Source organism: Gorilla gorilla, chromosome 15, assembly GCF_029281585.2.
Source record: "Gorilla gorilla gorilla isolate KB3781 chromosome 15, NHGRI_mGorGor1-v2.1_pri, whole genome shotgun sequence".
Taxonomy (NCBI): domain Eukaryota; kingdom Metazoa; phylum Chordata; class Mammalia; order Primates; family Hominidae; genus Gorilla; species Gorilla gorilla.
Window position 1 is genome coordinate 86781541 of NC_073239.2, and position 23598 is coordinate 86805138.

The following is a 23598-nucleotide window of genomic DNA, read 5'->3' on the forward strand; positions in this document are numbered from 1 at the left end:
AATTCAGGAGTCAGGTGGGAAGCTGTTTCATGGAATCCAGGAGAGAAGCCCTGAGGGAGCAGAGCTAATCTTAGGACCTCTCAGACCAGATAGGGAGGAGGAGTGTGGCACTGATGCTTACAATCAAATTATAGAAAAGAATCCCTCCCTGCGAAGTAGCCCATACTGATGGAAGTAAGCACTAAAGGTTGTTCTCCACATAAGGAGATCGCTCTGGGTTTCATTTTGCGCCCCCCCGCCCCCTTCCCTGTGATTTCCTGGAGATGTCAGTCTCACTGAAGGCAGCCGAGCACCTTGCTCTTTTGAGGAGCCGGTGTGATGCAGCTGTGACCATTCCCAAGATGGCCTTCCGGGGATGGCCCTGGGCAGAGCCCCCCAACATCTGACTGAAGCTCCGCTGAGCTGTCCTCTCCAAGAGGGTCGGGCACCCGGGGGAGATTTCCTCTTCTTGTTCTACCCCATCTCTGAGATCTCTGCATCCTCAGACTGCCTCCTCCTCATCTATGCTTTTCCTCCTTGTCTCCCATCAGGGGACCAGGGCCTCTCTGCCCGCCTCTTCCAGAGCTGCTGGGCTATAGAGAGGCTGCCCCTTGCCCTCCAGTTCAGAGGGGGAAGCTAGGATGCCTGAGTTCCAATCCTGAATCACACGGACCATACGGCTGGGAGGCGTGTGTGTGTGTGTGTGTGTGTGTGTGTGTGTGTGTGTGTAGGGGGTTACCGTACCCAAGAGGCCCTCCCCAGCGGCCAATGCCCAGCACACGCTTCACCTTGTCCCTTGCGACTTCTCCCGGGGCAGCCGCTGTGAGACTCAGGATGTCACCTCCCAGGGAGAGTCTTTGAAAGAAGTGGATGCTCCCATTCCCCACTCCAATGCCACAGCCCACCCTGTGCGGGTCATCCAGCGACTTCCCAGTTGCTCTTCCCAGATGCAGCAGGGAGGCAGATCTCTCGGCGCCTTCGTGTCACAGCATTCTCATCTGATAAATGGGCCTAGGAGTATTTTCCCTGCCTACTTCACCAGGCTGTTGGGACAATCACGAGCTTGAGCTAAGAAATATACATGCTTAAGGCATTATTATTAGCCAGGTGAGCCTTCTGGTGGGTGCCGGCTGCTGGGGCTCTCTCAGGCTTCCTCGGGCAGGAGTGCCGCGAGAAAGTTACTCTTTATCCCACCCTCTCCCGGGGCCTACTCCCGCGGTGCTCCTAGGCGGGGGGTTGACCACGAGTGGCTCCTCTTGCCCCTCTCCCATTGGCTTTCACCTGCCAGAGGGTCGGCTTCAACAGGCCTCTTGGCCCGTCAATCAGGCCCGCCGTGCTCCGCCCCGCCCCTCCCGGGGGTTTATAACGGGAATTCCCATGGCCCGGGCTCAGGCGTCCAACCTGCTGCCGCCTGGGCCCCGCCGAGCGGACCTAGCGCCGCGCGCAGAGCACACGCTCGCGCTCCAGCTCCCCTCCTGTGCGGTTCATGACTGTGTCCCCTGACCGCAGCCTCTGCGAGCCCCCGCCGCAGGACTGTGGCCCGCTCCCCGCCGCCGCGAGGGCCCCGAGCGAAGGAAGGAAGGGAGGCGCGCTGTGCGCCCCGCGGAGCCCGCGAACCCCGCTCGCTGCCGGCTGCCCAGCCTGGCTGGCACCATGCTGCCCGCGCGCTGCGCCCGCCTGCTCACGCCCCACTTGCTGCTGGTGTTGGTGCAGCTGTCCCCTGCTCGCGGCCACCGCACCACAGGCCCCAGGGTAAGTGCGCCCGCAGCTTTGCGCCCACCTGCGGAGGGAGGGGAGGTTGCTTCGCCCCTCATGCCTGAGGGAAGGAGGAGGGGGAAGAGAGATGTCAGAGACCTGTTGTCCTCTGTCTACTACCAGGTCCCCTGCGGGCTTGGTGAAGTTGCTGAAATATTTTTTTTCTCCCATTGGAGCCACCACCACTCCCTTTCTTGACCCACCATCCCTCCCCTGCCCCCGAACTGTCACTGGTGGGTTTTCTTTCCCAATCTCTTCTCTCCTGCATTTTGCTCAAGACCCTCAGAGGTGCCTCCTGCGTCGGAGAGAAGCTCGCTCTCCGCTCATGCAGGGCTTCCCTGTGGTCTCACGCTGCGCCCGGTCCAGCGCGCTGGCGTTGTTGGCAGGCGGCGGGGGTTGGGACGGGGGCGGGTGCAGCTCTGCCTGGAGAGTTTTAGGTTACCCGCGAGCCACACAAGGACCTTGTGTTGTTGTTTTAAAAAGCGATCACTGCTCGTAAAACCCACAGCAGATAATTTTAATGTCCCCTCCTGCCGGGCAGGCACTGGAAGAGGGTCAGAGGTGGGGTACTGTAAAGAGGTGGGAGGGGAGAGTTGCGCAATGTTCAGGGGTCTCTTCCCCTGGGTTCAGTGCTGGGAGGTTGAATTACTCGTTGAACCTTGGTCTGATTGGAGTTTCTGAACGACATGAAACCTGCCAATTCTGTGCACAGGGCAGATTGTCCAGGGCATTGTAAAATCTCCTGGAACCGACAGTATTGTGTTCATTTCTGGTCCAGATTATCCCCGCAACACCCCCCACCAATTGGTCTAATAAAGAATTTCACTGCCTTAAAACATGTACTATTAAACGACCTAGTGGTTCATTTGACCAAACTTAATCCAGGCAATCTCTGGCCAAGCATCAGTTTATGTCAGGGCAATTGCCTCTTAACTGGCAGCCTGAGAGTCCATGTGAAAGTAGCTAGGATCTTTGTGAAAACAAGGTTGGCTCAACCAACTCGTGCTTTCTTTCTTGAACATCCTTGGGCCTGGCCCTTTACCACCTGTTCAGATTGCAGGTTGTTTATTCATAGCTTTTACTATATGAGAAGCATCTTTATAGCTGTCGTGTGGAGAAAAAGTCTTGCAATGCTTGACAAGTCTTAATGACTGCCCAAATGCTGGGTTGATTACATCCAAGCCAGCTATCACTGTGAGATCAGATTTGCAGCCACTTAGGAAAGAAAAGTGTTTGTCCCCGTGTTGGGCCAGCCCTTGCTTTTATGACCAGATGTGCAACAGCAGCAGTTAAAGTGTGGCAGATTAGATCCAGGGCGTGTCATAAATCCTCGACAGCAGGCATTCCCAAAGCTGGGGCAAGTAAGGGCTCCAGGAGTGACTTTTATGGATGTAGATGAGGATGCCTTTTAAATGAAGCTGCTTGGTTTGATATTAGGACTCAGAGCTCTTAAACTCTGAGGTCAGGCGAGCCATGCGTTCCCTCCAATAATTAGGAACAGTCAAGACAGAGATGCAGACCAGAGCACCCCGACTGAAATCTGGATGGCCGCCCACAGGAGGGTCGAAAGGAGAGAGGCCCTGAGACAAATGGTGGGGGGCTCGTTTGTTTGCTGCTGGGCTTGTCTAGAGTCTCAAGCCATATGGCTCTCCTTCCTGGCCTCCTGGAATCAGAGGAAGCAACCTTTAGGGGAAAGCTAGGGACTTGAGGGGAAAAATCAGGCACCGTGGTTAGGTTCCTTCCAGCTCCTCTAGTTTATTAATTTGATAGAAGTGATGGAACAGCAGGAATTGTAAATAGGCTGGTGTATGTCCAAGCTGCTTCACACTCTCTCTCTCCTTCTTTCTTTTTTTTTCCTCTTTCTCTCTCTCACTCAAATACATACATGCACAAACACACACACACATGTGCACACACATCTTGGTGTGTTTAGAAAGTACCAAGGAGAAGGTGCTGTCTCGAGCATGTGGTTACCTGGTTGTGTTTACAGATAACAATAAGAGCTACCACTTATGAACATCTGAGCTGGGCACTTTACATGATCTCTTACTCGAACGAGAACAAGAAGTTGGGTCTTTTAAAAGCTATTTTACAGATGACAAAGTGAGACTCAGGGTGGCCAATCGACTTGCCTGAGCTTCCAGTTTATATGGATTGAAAAGTTGTGTGCTCTCCCCACCACCAGGCAGCTGTAGTGAGTGTTCATCCGAGTGATGCTGTTTCTGTTAAAGAAAGAGATGGCTCCATGAGAAATACAGAACCCGGATACATCAGGGGAGTCTGCAGAGAAATTATTAATATTTTTTTGGTGTCTGTATCACTTAAGGCAAATGACTGAATTTCAACCTATCCCCAAAGACTCCAGTTCTTTTCTATGGCTTATTGGGAGCCTCAAAACTGTAGCTCTGGTTGTTGAGAGCGGCGTCATCTGAGGAGCAGAAACATCTGGCTTGTTGCATTATTCCCTGTGGGCGCTCCTAAGTCTCTTCTGTTAATCTTTTGAGTGACAGAGGCTTAAGGATTGGCATCTTTTCCAGCTGGCTTTCTAGGAAACCAAGAGCATGCCCTTTCAGTTTAACTTTATCTGGCTCACTAATTGAGCTCCCCCGAGGCCTAGACCCCAGTCCTTGCCCCCTTATTTGCTTCCTGCCTTCCTTCATAAAATTCTTGACATTTGTTTGACTCTGGAAACCAGCGGCTATCAAGTGTCAGATTGGAGGCTATTATGTAGGAAGCACCTGATTTTGAGGTCTCTCAACTGTGAGTGGTTGCTTGGCTAGCTGGGACGTTGGTCAGGATTCTTTTAATTACTGAGGAGGCAGCTGTTTCTTTAATCCTGCACAATTTACTGAAAATGTTTCAGGGGAGGATGGGATGGGGGAGGGGCTCTCCCTGGCTGATGGTGTTTGGCCGATGGTCAAGCCAACTGCCTGTCTTTGTTAAATTCTGTGTCTCTCTTGAAGATGGAAAGCTGGGTGAAGGCAGGAACTGTTTCTGTCTTGTCCAGGGATTTATCTCCAGAGCTCAGCAAGGGGCCAGACACCTGTCAAGATTTACTTTGTTGGTGCTGGTGGAATGAACAAATAAATGCAGATAATGTGTGTTTGAGAGTGATTACAGGTTCCACTTTGACTGGAGGCAGGAACTAGATTTAAGAAGTGTGAGAAATAGGAGATGATGCAAAGATCAAGAGGTCTGAGTCAGAAATGGATTTTTATTTTTTAAATTTGACAGATAGCATTGTATGTATTTATTGTGCACAACATGTTTTGAAGTATATATACATTATGAAATAGTTAAATCTAGCTAATTAATGATAGCATTACCTCGCATAATTATCATTTTTGTGGTGAGAGCACTTAACATCCACTCTTTGCATTTTTCAAGGGTACAATAATTTGTCATTAACTATAGTCACTTTGAATAGATCTCTTGAATTTATTACTCCTCTCTAACTATAATTATGTACCCTTTGACCAACCTCTCTCCTTCCCCTCTCCCCTCTTCCTTCCTCAGCCTCTGGTAACCACTGTTCTACTTTCTACTTCTATGAGACCAATTTTTTTAGATTCCACATATGAGTGAGATTATGCGGTATCTGTCCTTCTGTGGCTGGCTTACTTTTCTTAACGTCCTCCAGGTTCATCCACATTGTTGCAAATGACAGGACTTCATTCTTTTCTGTGGCTGAATAGTATTCCTTGTGTATATATACCATACTTTCTCTATCCATTCATCCACTGATAGACAATTAGGTTGATTTCATATCCTGGCTATTGTGAACAATGCTGCAATAAACATGGGAGAACAGGTATTTCTTCAACATACTGATTTCATTTCCTTTGGATAAATGTCCAGCAGTGAGATTGCTGGATCATATGCTAGTTCTGCTTTAAATTTTTTGAGGAATGTTTTTACTGTTTCTCATAATGGCTGTACTAATTTACGTTCCCACCAACAGTGTGTGAGAACTCCCTTTTCTCCATATCCTTACCAGCACTTGTTGTTTTTTGTCTTTTTGATAATAGCCATTCTAACTGGAGTGAGGTGGTATCTCATTGTGGTTTGAATGCATTTCCCTGATGATTAGTGATGTTGAGCATTTTTAAATATACCTATTGCCCATTTCTATGTCTTCTTTTGAGAAATACCTATTCAGATCTTTTGCCCATTTTTTCATTGCATTGTTTTTTGTTTTTTTTGCTATTAAGTGATTTGAGTTCTCTGTGTACTTTGCATATTAACTCCTTATCAGATATACAGTTTGTGAATATGTTCTCCCATTCTCTAGGTTATCTCTTTACTTGGTTAATTGTTTTCCTTGGTGTGCAGAAGCTTTTTAGTTTGGTATAATTTCATTTGTCTGTTTTTGCTTTTGTTGCTTATGCTTTTGAGGTCCCCAAACCAAGGTCATGGAGCTTTCCCCCTATGTTTTCTTTTAATAGTGTCATAGTTTTGGATCTTACATTTAAGTCTTTAATTCATTTGAGTCAATTTTTGTATATGGTGAGAGATGAGGGTCTAATTTCATTCTTCTGCATGTGGATATCCAGTTTTCCTAACACCATTTATTGAAGATTTTCCTTTCCCCATTGTGTGTTCTTGGTACCTTTGTTGAAATCAGTTGGCTGTAAATGCGCGGATTTATTTTTGGGCTCTGTCTTCTGTTCCATTGGTCTATGTGTCTGTTTTTATGCCAGTACCATGCTGTCTTGGTTCTATAGCTTTGTAGTTTATTTTGAAGTCATATAGTGTGATGCCTCCAGCTTTGTTCTTGTTACTTTTCACTTTGCTTTGGCTATTCAGGGTCTTTTGTGGTTCTACAAAAATTTTAGGGTTGTTTTTTCTATTTCTATGAAGAACATCTTAGTATTTTTATAGGGATTGCACTGAATCTGTAGATTGCTTTGGGAAGTATAGACATTTTCACAACATTTGCTCTTCCAATTCATGAACGTGACATCTCTTTCCATTCATTTGTGTATTCTTCAACCTGAAACTTATTTCTTAAATGTTTTAGGTATTTGTTATTTCTTCTCTCGCCTCTTGATCACTTGATTCATCCTTCAAAACCCAGTTCCAACATTACTCTCTAAGAACTTTTCTACAGAGCATTCTTTTTGCTTAGGAACGATTACTCTCTCCTTTGAACAACTTCTATATCTGGTCCACTTGTATTCTAACTTGTATTAATCCTCCTGCAGTGAGCATCTTAATATCAGGCCAGCATCTTCCTCTTCTTTGCACCAAGTTGGCCCTTTAGCATTTCATGCATGATCTGTTTTGTTAAATGAACAAATCTGCAAGCCCCTTGAGGACAGAATAGAGACCTCATTCATCAGGGTACTTGTCACATCGTAAAGCATTCTGTAAATATATATTGAAATGAAGTGGACTGCATAATGATGTCCAACCTGGACCCCTGCTGTTGTTTAAATCTGAAATTGGTTACTTACAAACTGGCTTTTCCATTTTTGAGTTTTTGTTCTTTGTTTAAAAATAAGCGTGTTTGGTAGTTACAGGAAGGCTGGGGGAAGAGAGACTCAACATGCGAATTTGAATAGGGAAACTGGCTTTATAGCTCCTCCCCAGTCCTTTTTTGTATCTTGCATTTGCCAAGAGTGAAACAGCTTCTAAACTGTTTCCTTCCATTTGACTAGCCCATCCCAGCATCTGGTCCAGGGTGGATCCTTGTGTCTGCTTAGATGCTTTTCCTATTATCTGTGCCCCTGACAAGAATCCTTCTTTTCCATATAGGGGGATTTAGCTGAAGTGCTACTCAAGTGTTAGGCCAAGGACCAGATTTAAACATTTTGGTAGAGCTGACATGTGAAATTTATAGAAACAAAAGGACAGGAAGAGGAAACAATCATCTTAGATTCTCTAGGAAATGCAATCAAAATAGAAAAGAATTGATATGATCTAATTATCTTCTGAAGTTGAGTATTCACATTTCTTATGGCCCAGCAATTCCACTCCGGCTCTATGTGCCCAGGAGAAACTCATGTCCTGTGCGACTATGTTTATAATATCACATGCCTGGAAAGAGCCCAGATGCTCATCAGTGGGAGGGCAGATGAGTAAACTGTGATGAATTCACAGTGTAAAATTATACTCAGCCAAAACAAGTGAACAACAGTGACATGCAAAAATATGGATAAATCTTGGCAATATGATATTAAGTGAAAGAAAATTACCAAAAGATACAGTAACTTATAAATAACCAAAATTAAAAAAAATTTTTAGGACTACATACAGCTACAACAAAATGCTATGAAAAGCAAAGTAAAGTAATGATGGATACAGATTCAGGGTGAAGTTAGGGTGCAGGGGGATAGGATGGGTAAAACCATATGGTTGGTGTGGGTTGGTGTTGATACTCTACCTTTTTGGGGGAGAGGGAGGATGGGCTAAAGGCATTTGTCCATTATTCAAGATCTAATATCTGATAAAAAAGTGAGACCTGCATAAACCAATGCTGAGTGTATCATGAGCCAAAGATTAAAATTAATTCAATTCTTTGCATGTGAGGTCAAACAAAAAGTCCCAGAGTAAGGGACTCCTTTCTTGCCATCTTCTGCTTCCTCCCCACCTTTCAAGATGTGCATGTGGCTCTATCTAAAATAACCCCACTGGGGAGTGATTTTGGCTTCTAGACCCAGAGCAGACCCAGGCCCTGGCATAAATGTCTGCATCAGGTGGCCTAAGGGCTCATTTGTAAAGCTAAGCTGGCAGTGGGCAGTCTTCCCTTTTCCTTGCTCAGGGTGATTCACCCTGCAGAGTGGAAGTGTTCATGAGCTGATGCTTGGGTCAGAAACTTTATTTGCCAGTGGGGCCTGTGGGTGGAGGTAGTGTCTGGGCTAGGGGAAGGCCTGTTTCTAGTTTGATGCCTGTCTTCATTCCAACCTCCCCTCACCGCCTTTTGCAGGAGCTTCGGTTGGGATGCATGGTCCTGCTTAGCAGGTACAGGGCACCCTTTCTCTCTGGGCCACATAGAGATTTATTGTTTAGGCAGCCAAGTCCTGGTATTGCTGCTAGTGGTGGAGGATGTCAGTGTGGAGGCCCCCTCCTTCCATGTTTGGGGAGGACAAAAGTTGAGTTGCGGATGAGAAATCAATCGGAGCTGCTTGTGAGGCCGCCAAACAGGGTTAGATTTGTACAGTATGTGCTCTGCGTGAGTCATGAGTCACCGAGAGGTTCAGAGATTGGATTGCCATGAATCACTTCCAACTGTCCCCATGAAGACCCCAAAGCAACATAGGTGACTATAGGGTTTTCTTTTGCATCCAACATCATTTGGAATTCAATTGCTAGATCACAAAATAATCTTACCTTTGGCCACATCTAAGCTTGTTAGGTATGGAGCTCTGCATACTTCCTGGATGTCACCTTGGTTGATTTCAGCATCCTTTTTTTGAGTCAGAATGGGGCAGCCTCTCTAAGACAGGGAAGGTAGCTCTCATCTCAGTAGAGCCTTTCCCACCACCAGGGAGCACTGGGACTGAGCAAAGTTCCATGAGGTCAGGCGTAATGTGTTTTGAAACCTGACAAATTATCTAGAGATTTGAACAACTATGCCTCGCCTCCTTAAAATCTATTTTACACTACGGTGTTGATTGGATTCTATAAGATAAGGGCTGAAAGCCTTTTTTTTTTCTTTTGAAGTATTGACAGTGGAGAAAAATTGGACCTGCTTCCCAGAGTGGTTTATTTTTAGACCTAGATATGCATTCTAAGGCAGTGCTGGGAGTTTTAAATAATTTTTATGGATGTTCATTATGCATTTATTCTTGAAACTTCTGCCAGACCCCTGGGGAGAGGACACATTGTAGATAACAAATAAAAGAGTGAGATAGGGAGTGTTATAAAAGGACATGTATTACTCCTTCACTTCCTCCTTCCAAAGTGCCAGTGACCTGCTTAAAAACGATGATGCCAGTGACTTCCCTTCATCCACAGAACTTTCCACAAGGATGGACATGTTTTATAACTGCACTGTCCAATATTAGCCAAATGTGGCTATTGAATATTTGAAATGTGGTTAGTACACTGAGGACCTGAATTTTAAATTAAATTAAATTAATGTAAATATGAATGTTAATAGCCACTTGTGGTTGGTGGCTATCATATTGGACAGTGCTGGACTCTCATCAGTGTGTCCAACCTTACCTTCTGCTGGATACCCCCATGTGCCCTAGACCTCAGCAGGGCTGAACCACTGTACTTCCTGATCTCTCCTTCCTTCCCCATTTCTGTCTGTCAGAATCCTGCCCATCATTCAAAAGGTTCACATGTTACCTCCACGCAGTCCTTCTAGATTGGTCCCAGGAAGAATTCTCTCAGTTTCCTTTAAGCAAAGAATCATTTGCTTACCCCCATGATGGCATGTGTCACCATCTTCCCTGTATCCCAGCCAACCAGGAGCAGCCTCAGCATAGGCTCAGAGGCAGACAGACTTAAGTGTGAGTCTGGCTCTGCTGTTGGGCACCCGGGCTAGTAATCTGGCCTCTTAGGTCCTCTGTTCCCTGATTTGTCGAATGGAGGTCACAGCACCTCTTTTCCAGGGTGGTGGGGAAAATGGATGATGTGCCTTGTATTAGCTTTCTATTGCTCCCATGACAAATGAACACAAACTTAGTGACTTAAACAACACAAATTTCTAGAGATCAGAAGTCTGACATGGCTCTTAATGGGCTAAAAAAATCAGCAGGACTGAGTTCCTTTCTGGAGCTCTAGGAGAGAATCTATTTTCTTGCCTTTTCCAGCCTCTAGAATCTGCCTGCATTCCTCGGCTTGTGGTCCCTTCCACCTTCAAAGCTAGCAATCATTGGCCAAATCTTTCCTCATGCTGCCAGGGTCTCTCTGGTTCTGAATTTTCTGTGTCCCTCTTTGCAATGTAAGGACTCCTGTGATTACACTGGGCCCACCCAGATAATTCAAACTAATCTCCTTATTTTAAATTTAGCTGATTAGAACAAACCTCCTTGCCCTGTAACATAGCATTATTAGGATTAGCACATGGACATCTTTGTGGGGAGCGTGATTCTGCCTACCACATTCATTAAGGGCCTGGTACAGTGCCTGGCTCATAGAAAGTGCTTTACAATCGAAGCCATCATTATGACCAGCATCTGTTAGTTTCTTTCCTTTAGGGTAGGAGCCTCTTAATGATGAAGTCGCTTAATTTTCTTTATAGACTCCATCCTTCCCGAAAGCAGGTGCTTAATAAATGTTTATTGAATAATAGAATTTTCAATAAAGGTAGATGATGTCTTTCCTTATAAAGATATATTGGATAGCAAAAAGTAATATGCAAAAAAGGGAATAGATGATCCAATTTAGGCAAAAAAGAAAGATGGTTTATGTGTTAAAAAATTAGGTAGATTATATGTCATGCTGTTGGTGGTGGTGATCATGGGGATGTTCAATTTCCAAGAGATGCATTTTGGTAACTATTAACACAATTTTGTTTACAATGAGCATCTTTTAATCTTAGAGCAAAATAATAAAGATTAAAACATGCATGATTGAAAAATGCCCCCTAAACCTGCCTCAGTCCATCCTGATTCCTGAGTCACCCTGGCATTCAGTCTACATCTGACACAATTGGCCTGTATTCATGTTGGGCTAACTTTTAGGGCTAGTAACTATTAGTGCCAGGACTGCTCATTTTCAGCATACTTTGAGCTCAGACTGCTTTAAAGGAGAGTTTTCAATTAACCTCAGCAGGACATAACTGTAAAAAATATATTTATTGCTGCTGGTGGGAATATAAATTAGTATAACTTTGTAGAATTACAGTTGAAGTTGTACACACTCTTTGACCTTGTAATTCTGCTCTGGTACATACCCTGGAGAAACTCTAATGTATATGGAGAGATAAGTTCAAGACTGTTCATAGCAGCATTTTCTGGTGGTGGTAAAACATGGGAAATTAGCCAAATGACCACCAACAGAAGAATAGAAAAATAAATTAAAGTATATACAAATAATGGACTATTACACAGTACTGAAAACGACTAATCTAAAGCTGTACTCATTATTGCAGATGAATTTCACCAATGTTGCATGAAAAAGGCAAATTGCAGAATAATACATAATGCTATTTTTTACATAAAGGTTGAAAACATGCAAAAGCTATATTGTTTAGATGTAAAAAATGTAAAATAAAATTAAGAGCAGTGATGAATGCTGTGTGGAGCTCAGGTTAATTGTTAAGTAGGGCAAACTGGAATATGTCAAGGGACACATAGAAGGCTTGGATTGAATGGTAATATTCTTTGTCTTTAAATTGGGTGGTGAATACATATATTCTTAAATTCCTTTTTGTATATATTAAGGAATACATTATACATTTTTCATAAGATATTAAAATGCATTTACATAGAGCACAAACAGGGTTTAAGAACAAATATTAAAAGTGATGCTTCTGGAAGGGGTTCTCAGCTGCATGAAGCTGAGCATGACTTTCCTTTCATCTGAAGGACAGGCTCAGGGGTGTTTAATCAAAGTTGCAATCCCTCATCCCTCCCTACCCCCTGAACTGCATCTGCTGGCGTCTCCCTCCTACCCTCCTCAGGGCCAGGAGGGGCTGCTGCTCCCTTCTCCCGGCCTGTGCCTGCCAGCGTTAGTGCTCGTCTCTGCCCTCCCCAGGCCTCTGCTTGCCTGTCATCCTTGCCCTCCCTGGATGATCATGAATGAGGTTCTTCTTCATCTTCTCCAAGTTATTCACCGTCGGTTTAAGATTTCCAAAGTCGGAAAATAAAAATACAGAATGCCCAGGTAAATTGGAATTTCAGATAAACAACAAATTATGTTTTAGCGTAAGTATGACCCACATAAAAGTTATTCATTGTTTATCTGAAATTGAAATTGAACTGAGTATCTTTTATTGTATCTGCCAATCCTAAATTAGTTCCTTTCTTTTGTAAATTACCTGCCCAGGGTTTCAGCTAATTTAAAAAATAGTGATGGTAAGTTTTTTAAAAAAATACTGAAGATATTAATCTGTTTTTCTGTCAAGTCTGGCAAATGCCTGTCTCAGTATGTTATATGAAAGGACGAGGGTTTCAATCCACTGAACTTTTACATGTTTATGTGGCTAATCTATTGTTATGGTTTCTGTCTTTGGTGTCAGGCTGAGAAAGGCCTTCTACTAAGATTATAGAAATTAGGGTGAATAAATTTCTAGAGACTTGGGTTGCACAAGCAGCAACAAATGCATGAAACACAGGTCACCGATTAATGTTTGCTGTAAGTTTCTCTAGTATGTTCTGAATGGAACTTCTAAATGTAATCCTTTGGAGAGCATACTTGTTCCATGCTTCAGAAATTCCAGTAACATTTGGAAAGAAGATATGCCAACTGGAAGATTCTGTGAAGGTAATTGGGGAAATTTATTTAAAACGTGTTGGTAAGCAAGCTGTATCGGAAATGACACTAGAACTTGGCAAAGGACTTAGACTGTCCATCTTTGGGTCCTATCTAGTCATTAAATTTTTTTTGTTGTTATGAAAACTTCCAAATATACACAAAAGGAGAGACTAGTACAATGGATTGCCATGGACCCCTTACCCACATTCGACCATGAACCACTCATGGCCAATCTTGTTTCTTCTACCAGTCTCCCTATTCCCCTGCTCAGATTATTTTGAAGCAAACAACTCCCTATTCCCCTGCTCAGATTATTTTGAAGCAAATCTGATATTGTGTCTTATCATCTGTACATTTTCATATATATCTGTAAAAGTTTAGGATTCATTAAAAATCCTAACCATGATACCATACCACAACCAAAAAATATTAGCAATAATTCTGTAATATAATACAATCAAATAATCAACATTCAAATTTCCTTGATGATCCCTTAAATATGCTATTCCGTTTCTTCGAATCAAGGTCCAAATAAGGTCCACATATTGCAATTGGTTGATTTGTCTCCTAAGTCTCTTTTAATCTATGAGTTTCTCCTCTACCTCTTTTTTACTTTGTAATTTATTTGTTGAGTAAACAGGTCTTCTGGGGTTTCCGCACTAGATTTTGCTGCCTGCATTTCTTTTGCATTTTGTAACATGTTCCTCTATCCTTTATATTTCTTGTAAAATGATAGTTAAATCAATAGGTTTGATCAGGTATAGGTTTGATATATATATTTTTAAGTATATTTCATGGGAGTTGGTGTGTGCTTCTTTCAGGAGACATACAACATCTGTGATGTTAGCACCCATTGATGATCATTGCTAGACCTGTTAATTCACTGATTTTTAAACAAGTAACAGGCTCTACTGAAAAGAGATTCTAACTTTTGGGAGGCACTGCCATTATTTTCCTTGTCTCTGGTGTTGCCATGGAGGGATAGAGAAGGGGGTTTGGTGCTAAAGTTCCCTTCTCAAGGCTCTCTCAGTGGGGAGGCTGCATGCGATTGCAAAGCTCTGAGGGGGAAACTATGCCCTGAGTTCTTGGTTGGTGGCCTTGGGAGGGGAACCACCTTGGTTTCTGGTTGAAGTGGTAAGAGCATAAAGGAGCTGGTTTTACTTTTTACTGCTAATTGGGAGGTTTTTTGGATGTAACTATAGATTTGCTTTTTGTGTGATCTTTGGTATATTTATATCAGTTTGATATTTATATTACAAGAAACAGATAATGCATTTTGAACTGGCTTATACAGTGAAGGAGACTCATTGGCTCAAGTAGCAGAAAGTACAGAGGTAAGACAGGTGCCATGGGCTGAATTCTATCTCCTTCAAATTCATGTGAAGTCTCAACCCCTAGGACCCAGAATGTGATTGTATTTGGAGATAGGGCCTTGATGAAACAAAGTTAAAATGAGCCTGTTACGGTGGGCCCTTAATCCAGTCTGACTGTTGCCCGAATAAGAAGAAGAGATTAGAACACAGAGAAAAACTAGGGACATGATTGCCATGTGATAAGGCAGCAAGAGGGTAGCCATCTTCAAGCTAAGGAGAGAAGCCAGAGAGGAGACCAACCCTGCCAGCATCTTGATCTTGAACTTCCAGCCTCCAGAATTGTGAGAAAATAAATTTCTGTGATTTAAGCTACTCAGTCTGTGGTACTTTGTTATGGCAGCCCTAGCAAACTAATACAGTGACTTTCAGAAGTGGTTTGATTCAGTGGCTCAGTAGCATCATCAAATATACAGTGTCTTTATGTAGCTTCCGTCTGCCTTGTGTGGTGCATGTTTTATTCCAAGTCCAGCTTTTGTCATGGGGGCAAATGGCTGTAATGGTTCCTTCCTTCCTATCTAAACATCATCCTTTCTAGAAGAGGGAAAAGAGAATTAGCTTTCAGTAGCTCTCTCAGAAGGTGGAGAGTCTTCATTCCTAGATGGTCTCAGGAAACTTAGCCATTCTTTTAACCAATCCCTTTGGCCAGGAGAATGCCATGCTCGACTTGGGCCCAGGTTTCTTAGACCAATCACTGTGGCAGGGGTGGGAGATAGGATTACCCATTTCTGGGACAAGGGGTCAGGTTAATCCTGTTAGCTTCTCCTGACCGCATGGCTACTGGACAAGGTAAGAGAGTGGAAGGGATGCTGGAGCAACAACCACAGGATTTGTGTTGGGATCTGTGACATTTGGAGACAAGTGGAATGGTGGGGTGGGCTGTGTGGTGAGAAGGGTGATGGACATGGATGGTCAGAGCCCAGAGAGGGGGCTTCCCTCTTACTGGGTGACCAGTTGCTTCATCTATTAAGGGGATTAAATGATTTTCCAGGGTCCTCCCAGTGCAGATGTTCCAAGAGTTGGAGCTGACAGGAAAAAGGGAACATAGAAAGAGTTTGGAAAATTTCAGAATAGAATAGATAGGCCATGTGAAGATGATTCCAGAAAGTCCAAAATAAGGATAATAGGCCCGCAGTTGAAAGATTCCCATAGATACCTACATTTTACAGATGTTTAAGGACTATCCCCAGTGCACTTGGCCAGCTAGTGGCAGAGCCAGAGCCAGCTTCTAGATATGTCCCTTTATTGCTCTGTGCATGCCTTTTCCTTTCAAAGATGCCCTGGAACACTTGGAAAAGTGGCACAATTCCAGCTATGGGGAGGAAATAGCTTGAATTTTTGTAGAGGATTGTGTTTCTAAGTTGGCTTTGGCCAATTCACCAATTTCCAGTGGTTGGGAAAGGTGACCAAAACCTCAGAACATGTGGAATCTTCCCCGTCCTTGCCACCTGACTATGCATGCATTTCATAGCATTCTCATTTCCTGAAAAGGGGTGAGTTTCTGGTTTCCGCCAGTGTCGAAGGTTTCAGTTAGGAAATGTGAAGTAGAGCTGATAGAACAAGTAGCCAGCGATTCTGTTTGAAGAAGTAAAGGTAGATCTTGGTGTAGGACTCTTGATGCTGGTTAATAGCAATGAGATCAATGTAAACATCCACCCAACTGAATGGCAAATGCTCTGCAGCAGTGACAGCATGTTTGATCTGAAGGTCGACATGATAGTTTCCTAGGTGGGTTTTAAAATCAATACCCATCTTGAGAGTAGAAGTAGAAATCCTTTGTTTTTGTTGAGGAGGGTCTGAAAGTGGCCAGCGTCCTCCTTCTTTGGATACTTTCTCCCTGCATCTCTGCCAGTGACTTCAGAAAACCTTAGGGAAGATTGACAGCTGAAATGAACAGAGATCAGGATGCATCATTCCATCCTTCTAGTCTTCTCCCTGGCTTTGAGGACCATGTAACTTTTCCTGGTGGTATGGCATTATACTTTCTTTCCCCCCATCAAGGTAGAGCCTTAGGAAAAGACTGGGCTCACAGCCTTGGTCCTAATATTGCTGATTCCCAGTTTGTACCTTTTTTTTTTTTTCCTTCCTTCCTTTTCTTTTTTTCTTTTTTTTTTTTTTTTTTGAGACAGGGTCTTGTTCTGTCACCTAGGCTAGAGTGCAGGGGTGCAGTTGAACTCTTGGGGCTCACATGATCCTAATGCCTTAGCCTCCTGAGTAGCTTGAACTAAGATGTGCCTCCACACCTGGCTAATTTTTAAATTTTTGAAGAGACACACTCTTGCTATATTGTCTAGGCTGGTCTTGAACTCTTGGGCTCAAGCAGTCTTCCTACTTCACCCTCCCAAAGGGCTGGAATTACAGGTGTGAGCCAGTGTACTTGGTCCCCAGTGTGTACCTTTCTTTTCTTAAAGCTGCATCTACTTTGTGAATGAAATTCACCTCCCATCTCAATGCTGGAGGATAGAAGTCTGAGCTAATACCATTTGACTAGCTGCCTGCTTTCTTGCCTACCTAGAGGGCAGTGTAGCATAGTGGCTTGGGGTCAAAGAGACCTGAGACTAGGTATCTTTCTCAGAAAAGCCACTTTCTAGCTCTGCCACTTTCTAGCTGTGTGTTCTCGGGCAAATGAACTAAGCTCCATGCTTCAGCTTCCTCTTCAAGAAAAGAAAGATATTATTTAACTCACTGGGTAATTGAGGAGCTTAAATGAAGTGATGGTAGGAAGCTCAATAAATGTTAACTATTCATAAAAATAATAGCTGTAACAAGAAAATATGAGAGATCCCTGTAAGAACCCAAAATTAGATTTCCCCCTTGGAATTAAAGCTAAAAGAATACCATCAATACATTGAAGATTTATAATCTGTGGTTTTATTCCCTTTTGTTTATAAATAAAGCTCATTTTTTGTGTGCAATAAATCAAATTCCTTCACTTTCCCAATCTGATATAGGTCAGGAGGATCCTTTTAAATGGAAGTCAGTGGAGGGAGGATGCTCCTTGGCATGGTCTTCCTCCATGTGCCGTGTGGCTATGGCTTCTCTTCCAGGCAACTGGATGCTCTGTCTTTCTTGAAGTCTCTTTTCGTTTTCCCCTTTTCCTGGCATGGTAGGCTGTTTTCCTGACTTCAGCATCTAAAGGAAGCTTGAGTAGTCCTGATCACCTTCTCCATATTTCTCTAAGACTGTGAGGAATCATAGGAAGTCTGTGAGACTTTGAGAAACAGTTTTGCCATTAGGAGGTAAGTGGAAGGTCCTGCTGATTGATGTGCCCTCCTCAAGATTTCTGGGGTCGGGGGTCAGGCTAGTGACTGTTCGATATGTTCCCAGATGTGATCCAGGAACATTCCATGGAGCTGGAGGGGCAGTGCCTGGCTTTTCTGGCCCCCCCTCCTCTCAACCCACATGAGCCTTCCCCTTGTCTGGGGGTTGGAAAGCCAATAAAGGCAGAGCCTGTTGTGTAACCACACACCATCCCGCCAGGTCTCTTTCAGAACTGCAGTTCAGAAACAATAACTCCTTGCTGTTAGCATGACTTCCTAGAGGGATATTTCCAGATAAGGTGGCTTGGACCAGCCACACCTACTTTTTTTTCTTCTAAGTACTTTTAATTTGTATATTTGAACCATTTATATTTAAAGTGATAATTGATGTAGTTGAATTAATATCTACTATATTTGCTACTGTTTTCTACTTATTGCTCTTGTTCTTTGTGCCTATTTTTCTCTTCAACTCATTTTTCTGCCAGTTGTGTTTTTAATTGAGCATTTTTAATGATTTCATTTTCTCTTTTCTTAGTGTAGCAATTATACTTAAAAAAAAAAAAACTTTTCAAAGTGGTTGCCCCAGAGTTTGCAATAAACATTTACAGCTAATCCAAGTCCTCTTTCAGGTAACACTATACTACTTCATGGGTAGTGCAAATATCTTATAATAAGGTATTCCTAATTCCTCTCTCCCATCCCTTGTATCATGCTGTCATTTATTTAACTTATATGTAAGCTATACTCATGGACTACATTGTTGCTAATATTATTATTTTGAAAAAACTATTATCTGTTAAATTAATTGAGAATATAATAAATACAAGTTTTAATTTTGCCTCCACTTATTCTTTCTCTAATGCTCTTTCTTTATGTAGATCTGAGTTTCTGAGCTATGTTTTTTTCCTTCTCTCTGAATAACTTCTTTCAACATTTCTTACAAGGCAGGTCTACTGGCAACAAGTTTCCTCAGTTTTTATTTGCCTCAGAGTCTGTTTCTCTATCACTTTTAAAGGATAATTTTGCAAAATACGGAATTCTAGGTTGATGACTTTTTCCCTCAACATTTTAAGTATTTCACCACACTCTATTCTTCCTTGCATGGTTTCTGAGGATAAGTTGGATATAATTCTTATCTTTGCTCCTCTATACATAAGGTATATTTTCCTTTGGCTTCTTTCAAGATTTCTTTCTTTATCTTTGATTTTTTTTGCAGTTTGAATGTGATATGACTAGGGTTTTTGTTTTTTGCAATTACCTGGCTTGGTGTTCTCTCTGAGCCTTCTGGATCTGTGGTCTGGTGTCTGGCATGAATTTTGGGGAAATTCTCAGTCACTATTGCTTCAAATAATTCTTCTGTTTCTTTCTTTCTTCTCCTTTTAGTATTCCCATTATACATGTTATACCTTTCATGGTTGTCCCAAAGTTCTTGTGTATTCAATTCTGTTTTTTTTTTCCAGTCTTTTTTCTCTTTGCTTTTCAGTTTTGGAAGTTTCTATTGCCATATCCTCAAGCTCAGAGATTCTTTCCTCTGCCATGTCCAGTCTACTAATGAGCCCATCAAAGGAATTCTTCATTTCTTTTATAGTGTTTTTGATCTCTTGCATTTCTTTTTGATTATTTCTCAGAATTTCCATTTCTCTGTTTATATTACCCATCTGTTCTTGTATGTTGTTTACGTTTTCCATTAGAGCCCTTAGCATATTAATCATAGTTTTAAAAAAATTCCTGATCTAATAATTCCAACATCTCAGCCATGTTTGTCTGCTACTCATGCTTGCTCTATCTCTTCAAACTGTGTGTTTTGTTTGTTTGTTTGCCTTCTAGTATGCCTTGTAATTTTTTGTTGAAAGCCAGCCATGACGTATTGGGCAAAAGGACTTGTGGTAAATAGGCCTTTAGTGATGTGGTGGTAAGATGTGGGGGGAGGAGAAGCATTCTATAGTCCTATGATTAGGTCTCAGTTTTTTGGTGAGCCTGTGCCCTTGGGCTGTGAACTTCATAAGTGCTTCTCAGTGTTTCCCCCTACCTTAGGTGGAACATGATGGCTAGGGTGGGCTGGAGTTTATTTCCCTTCTCCCAGGTAGGTTAGTCTCTGATAAAATCCCAACAGATTAGGCTCTGGTAAAATAGTTTCTCCTGATGGCAAAGGCCTTGTTATGGGAACAGAATGCTCTGCTGTGGTTCAAAATGGCTGCCTTCTCCCTCTTCTGCTGGAAGGGTTGGGATCTGTGTCTCTACCCGAGTTTCATGTTCAATTGTAATCCCCAGTGTTGGAGGTGGGGCCTGGTGGGAGGTGATTGGATCATGGGGTTGGATCCGTCATGAATGATTTAGCATCATCCTTTTGGTACTATTCTCGTGACAGAGTTCTCATGAGATCTGGTTGTTTAAAAGTGTGTGGCACCTCCCCCCTCTGGCTCTCTTCCTTCTGTTCCAACTTTGTAAGATGTTCCTGCTTCCCCTTTGCCTTCCGCTATGATTGTAAGTTTTCTGAGGCCTCCCCAGAAGTAGACACCACTATACTTCCTGTAGAACTATGAGCCAACTAAACATTTTTCTTCATGAATTGTCCAATCCCCAGGCATTTCCTTATAGCAATGTGAGAACAGACTAATACAAATGGCAAGGAGATTTTTCTTTGATATTCACTGTGAGAACCAGGTAGGGCTCCTGGAGGTAAAACTCACTAAAATGTGGAGGTCCGCCTAAGTCTAGGTGCCCTTGCAGTTTTTGACCCTCAGACTTGTTCCTACTGAGCCTCTGGCAGGTTGTCAGTTACAGTTTAGGCTTTCCTACCTAAACTGTTGAGGTTTAGATACCGGTTTAGGTTTTCTTACCATACTGGTTCCTGTGGAGATTTCTGCCCTGGTAAGCTGTGATTCTCTGTATCTGCCTGTCTGTCCAATTTTGGGGGCAGTGGTTTGCCATGTGAAATGAGAATTGTTGATTTTCAGTTTGTTCAGCTTTTTACTTGTTGTTAGGATGGACTGGAGGCTACCAAGCTTCTTACATACTCGCCATACCCATTTCTGTTCACTCCAGACACACACAAACAGAGTGTGCTCAGTGGTGGATTATGGAAACTTTGTCACAGTTCCTGCTCAGGTGGCTGTGCTTTGCTAAAGTTGTCAATGCGGAGGGAGGCCTAGGAAGAGAGGAGGAAGGCCCACCTGTGCCTCCTAGAGCCAGCCATGTGGGAAGCAGCCACCCAACTACCTAGTCCTTATGGGATGTGGCTGAGGGTAGGGAGTGTGTGTGCCATTTATTTCATGTTGAAACTCCTAGCAAAGAACCCGGCACAGCGCTAGTGTTTTCTGCTATTCAAATCAACACATTCTACAAAAATTTATTGAGCTACTGCTATGTGCCAGCTAGTGTTCTAGGCACTGGGAAACAAAATACAACAGGGAAAAAGATAGTCCCTCATTTATGGAGCAGTACATAATGGACAGCACTTATAACACTTATCTGGCTCTTCTTATGTGCCAGGTACTTTTCTAAGCCCCTTTGCACATACTAATCCATCTTATTCTGATGACAAAGACATTATTATCATCCCATTTTACAGAGGAGGAAACTGAGACACACAGAGATTCATTGACCTGAGATGCTTACTTCAGGCAGCAGGGTGTTTACTCACAGCTTAATAATGTGCGGGAAGGTGTCAAGAAAACAAACATGTTCTTGCCTATCTCCAACACCCAAAGGCTCTCCTCTTGTGTTAATTATGAGAAACCTGATAACCAGGCATTCCCTATTGCTAAAACAAGGTGAATTGCACTTCTCCATCATTGTGCTTGCCACAGCTGATTAAACTCATGGCCACATGCCACAATGGCCTGGTCTAGCATGACCTTTAGTCATGCCAGCCTGTAACTGGCCATTATTAGCAAAATCTTATCCTCTTCTTCGAGGAGAGATTTTTCTTACCCTCTTCTTGTTTTTGGGTTGGAGCTGCTCCTTTACTGACATGAAATTGGGAATCTCAACTGGGCAGCTGCAGTTCTAAAAAGATGATGTCCAATTCCATGGAAGACTAAGTCTTAAGGGTCACATGCAACTGCTATACCATGTGATGAAATTTAAAATGAGAGATATCTTTTCTCAGCTCCTTCTCCCATACTCAGGAGATGTCCAGGAAGATGAAGAGAAGTGCTATAGCGTAAATTAGTAATAGTCCATGAGGGTCCAAAGAGAAGGGCTGCTTGAATTGTTAAGGTACATTTGCCCTCTGACCATCTTTGTTCAGGGCCTGAAGCACAGCTCTAACCAGGAGGTGCATTTTGACTCATTTCCTCACTGCTTTGTTCAGTCTTTGACTCATTCATTCACTTGTTGTGGATATCCTAATTTCTGCAGTTTAAACTGTAAATATTCTTGGGGATGGAACTATCTGAGGTGGTCTGGGAATTATTAATTTACTGATGGCACACATCTTCACATTGTCCCTCAGCCTTCATGTAGTTCTGGCCCAGATGCTTCTAAGATTTTATGAGTTGGCCTATAATGGGGCTGTGGAAAGTAAGGGGGATGTTGTGTTTGCATCTGTTCCAGAAAAAAACTCTGAGTTAAAAGTATTCTGATTCCTATTAGGGTAGGACATCTTAGGGAGGAATTTGACAAATGTCTGAGAAAGAATATCTTTTGCCAGATTGAAGAATTGTGCAAGTGCATATTGCAAAAGGCTTTGTCCTATGTCTTTGTTTTTCAAATGCACAAGAAGCTGTTCAGTGGTGCACACACCACCCCACTGGGAAACAGGGACTTGTCAGCTGGAAACATTCCATGATGCATTGGGAGAGGGAAATTCAGTGCATTCTGTGGTGGCTCTTTGCCTTGTCACCATCTTGAGATGCCTATTGTAGGAAACATCTGTTGTTTTGGTCTGCCCAGCCTCTACTCTGTCTTTTCTGGCAATAGAATCTCTACTTTCCTTTGGGGAACACCGTCCCTCACTCTACTCTTCATAACTTGAGTGGACTGATCCCACCTCCCAGGTCTAGGGTGAATGCATGACCCAGGCCTGATCAGTGTATGCCCTCCTCTGGTTTAGGAATGGTCATGTGACTTATGCTGGACCCGTGGATTCAATTTGGAGACTTTTTATTGAAACTCTGGAGAAAGACAAGCCCTGGGGTTTGTATGCTCTAAAGATGTAGGCCTGTAGTTGTTGGTAGTTATTTGGTCACTATGAAGGAAAAGCTTGCTTCAAAATAAATCCAACACAGAGCAAAAGAAAGCTGAGAGAGGAAAGAGACAGGTTTCTTATAACATATTGTGAACACCTGGATCCCACTCTGCTAAAAGCTTCCTTAAATCTCTTGTTTGTATGAGCCAGTAGCTTCCTACGGTAGATTAAATATAGCCACAGTTTCTCTGTGGCTCCTTTCATTAAGAGATGGAGTCTATTTCCACACCTTTTGAATCTGGGCTGGCCTTGTGACTTGCCTGGACTCTTGAAGGTGGTGGGAGTGACACTGTGTGAGTTGTGGAGACTAGGCCTTGGGGTCCTTGCAGCTTCTGCCTTCACCCTGTGGGACCTCTGCCCTGAGACCACCCTTTAAGAAAACCATCTAGCCCTCTCCCTCTCCCTCTCCCTCTCCCCACGGTCTCCCTCTCCCTGTACCTCTCCCCACAGTCTCCCTCTCCCTCTTTCCACCGTCTCCCTCTGATGCCGAGCCGAAGCTGGACTGTACTGCCGCCATCTCTGCTCACTGCAACCTCCCTGCCTGATTCTCCTGCCTCAGCCTGCCGAGTGCCTGCAATTGCAGGCACGCGCCGGCACGCCTGACTGGTTTTCGTATTTTTTTTGGTGGAGACGGGGTTTCGCTGTGTTGGCCGGGCTGGTCTCCAGCTCC

General features: G+C 43.3%; 1 protein-coding gene across 6 annotated transcripts in view; it reads left to right on the top strand.

Moving 5' to 3' along the window:
- The first annotated feature begins 1327 nt into the window (after positions 1–1327).
- SMOC1 (SPARC related modular calcium binding 1) overlaps positions 1328–23598 on the top strand; it is a 161388-nt gene continuing 139117 nt past the window's right edge. For 3 of the 6 annotated variants that reach the window (XM_019010109.4, XM_055362207.2, XM_055362208.2), the window contains exon 1: positions 1355–1731. In XM_019010109.4, the coding sequence (XP_018865654.1) occupies positions 1633–1731 (99 nt within the window). In that variant the 5' untranslated portion in view covers positions 1355–1632. Of the gene's footprint in view, positions 1732–23598 lie in introns of all 6 variants that reach the window. The other 3 variants (XM_019010111.4, XM_004055368.5, XM_055362206.2) reach the window with 3 other exon arrangements.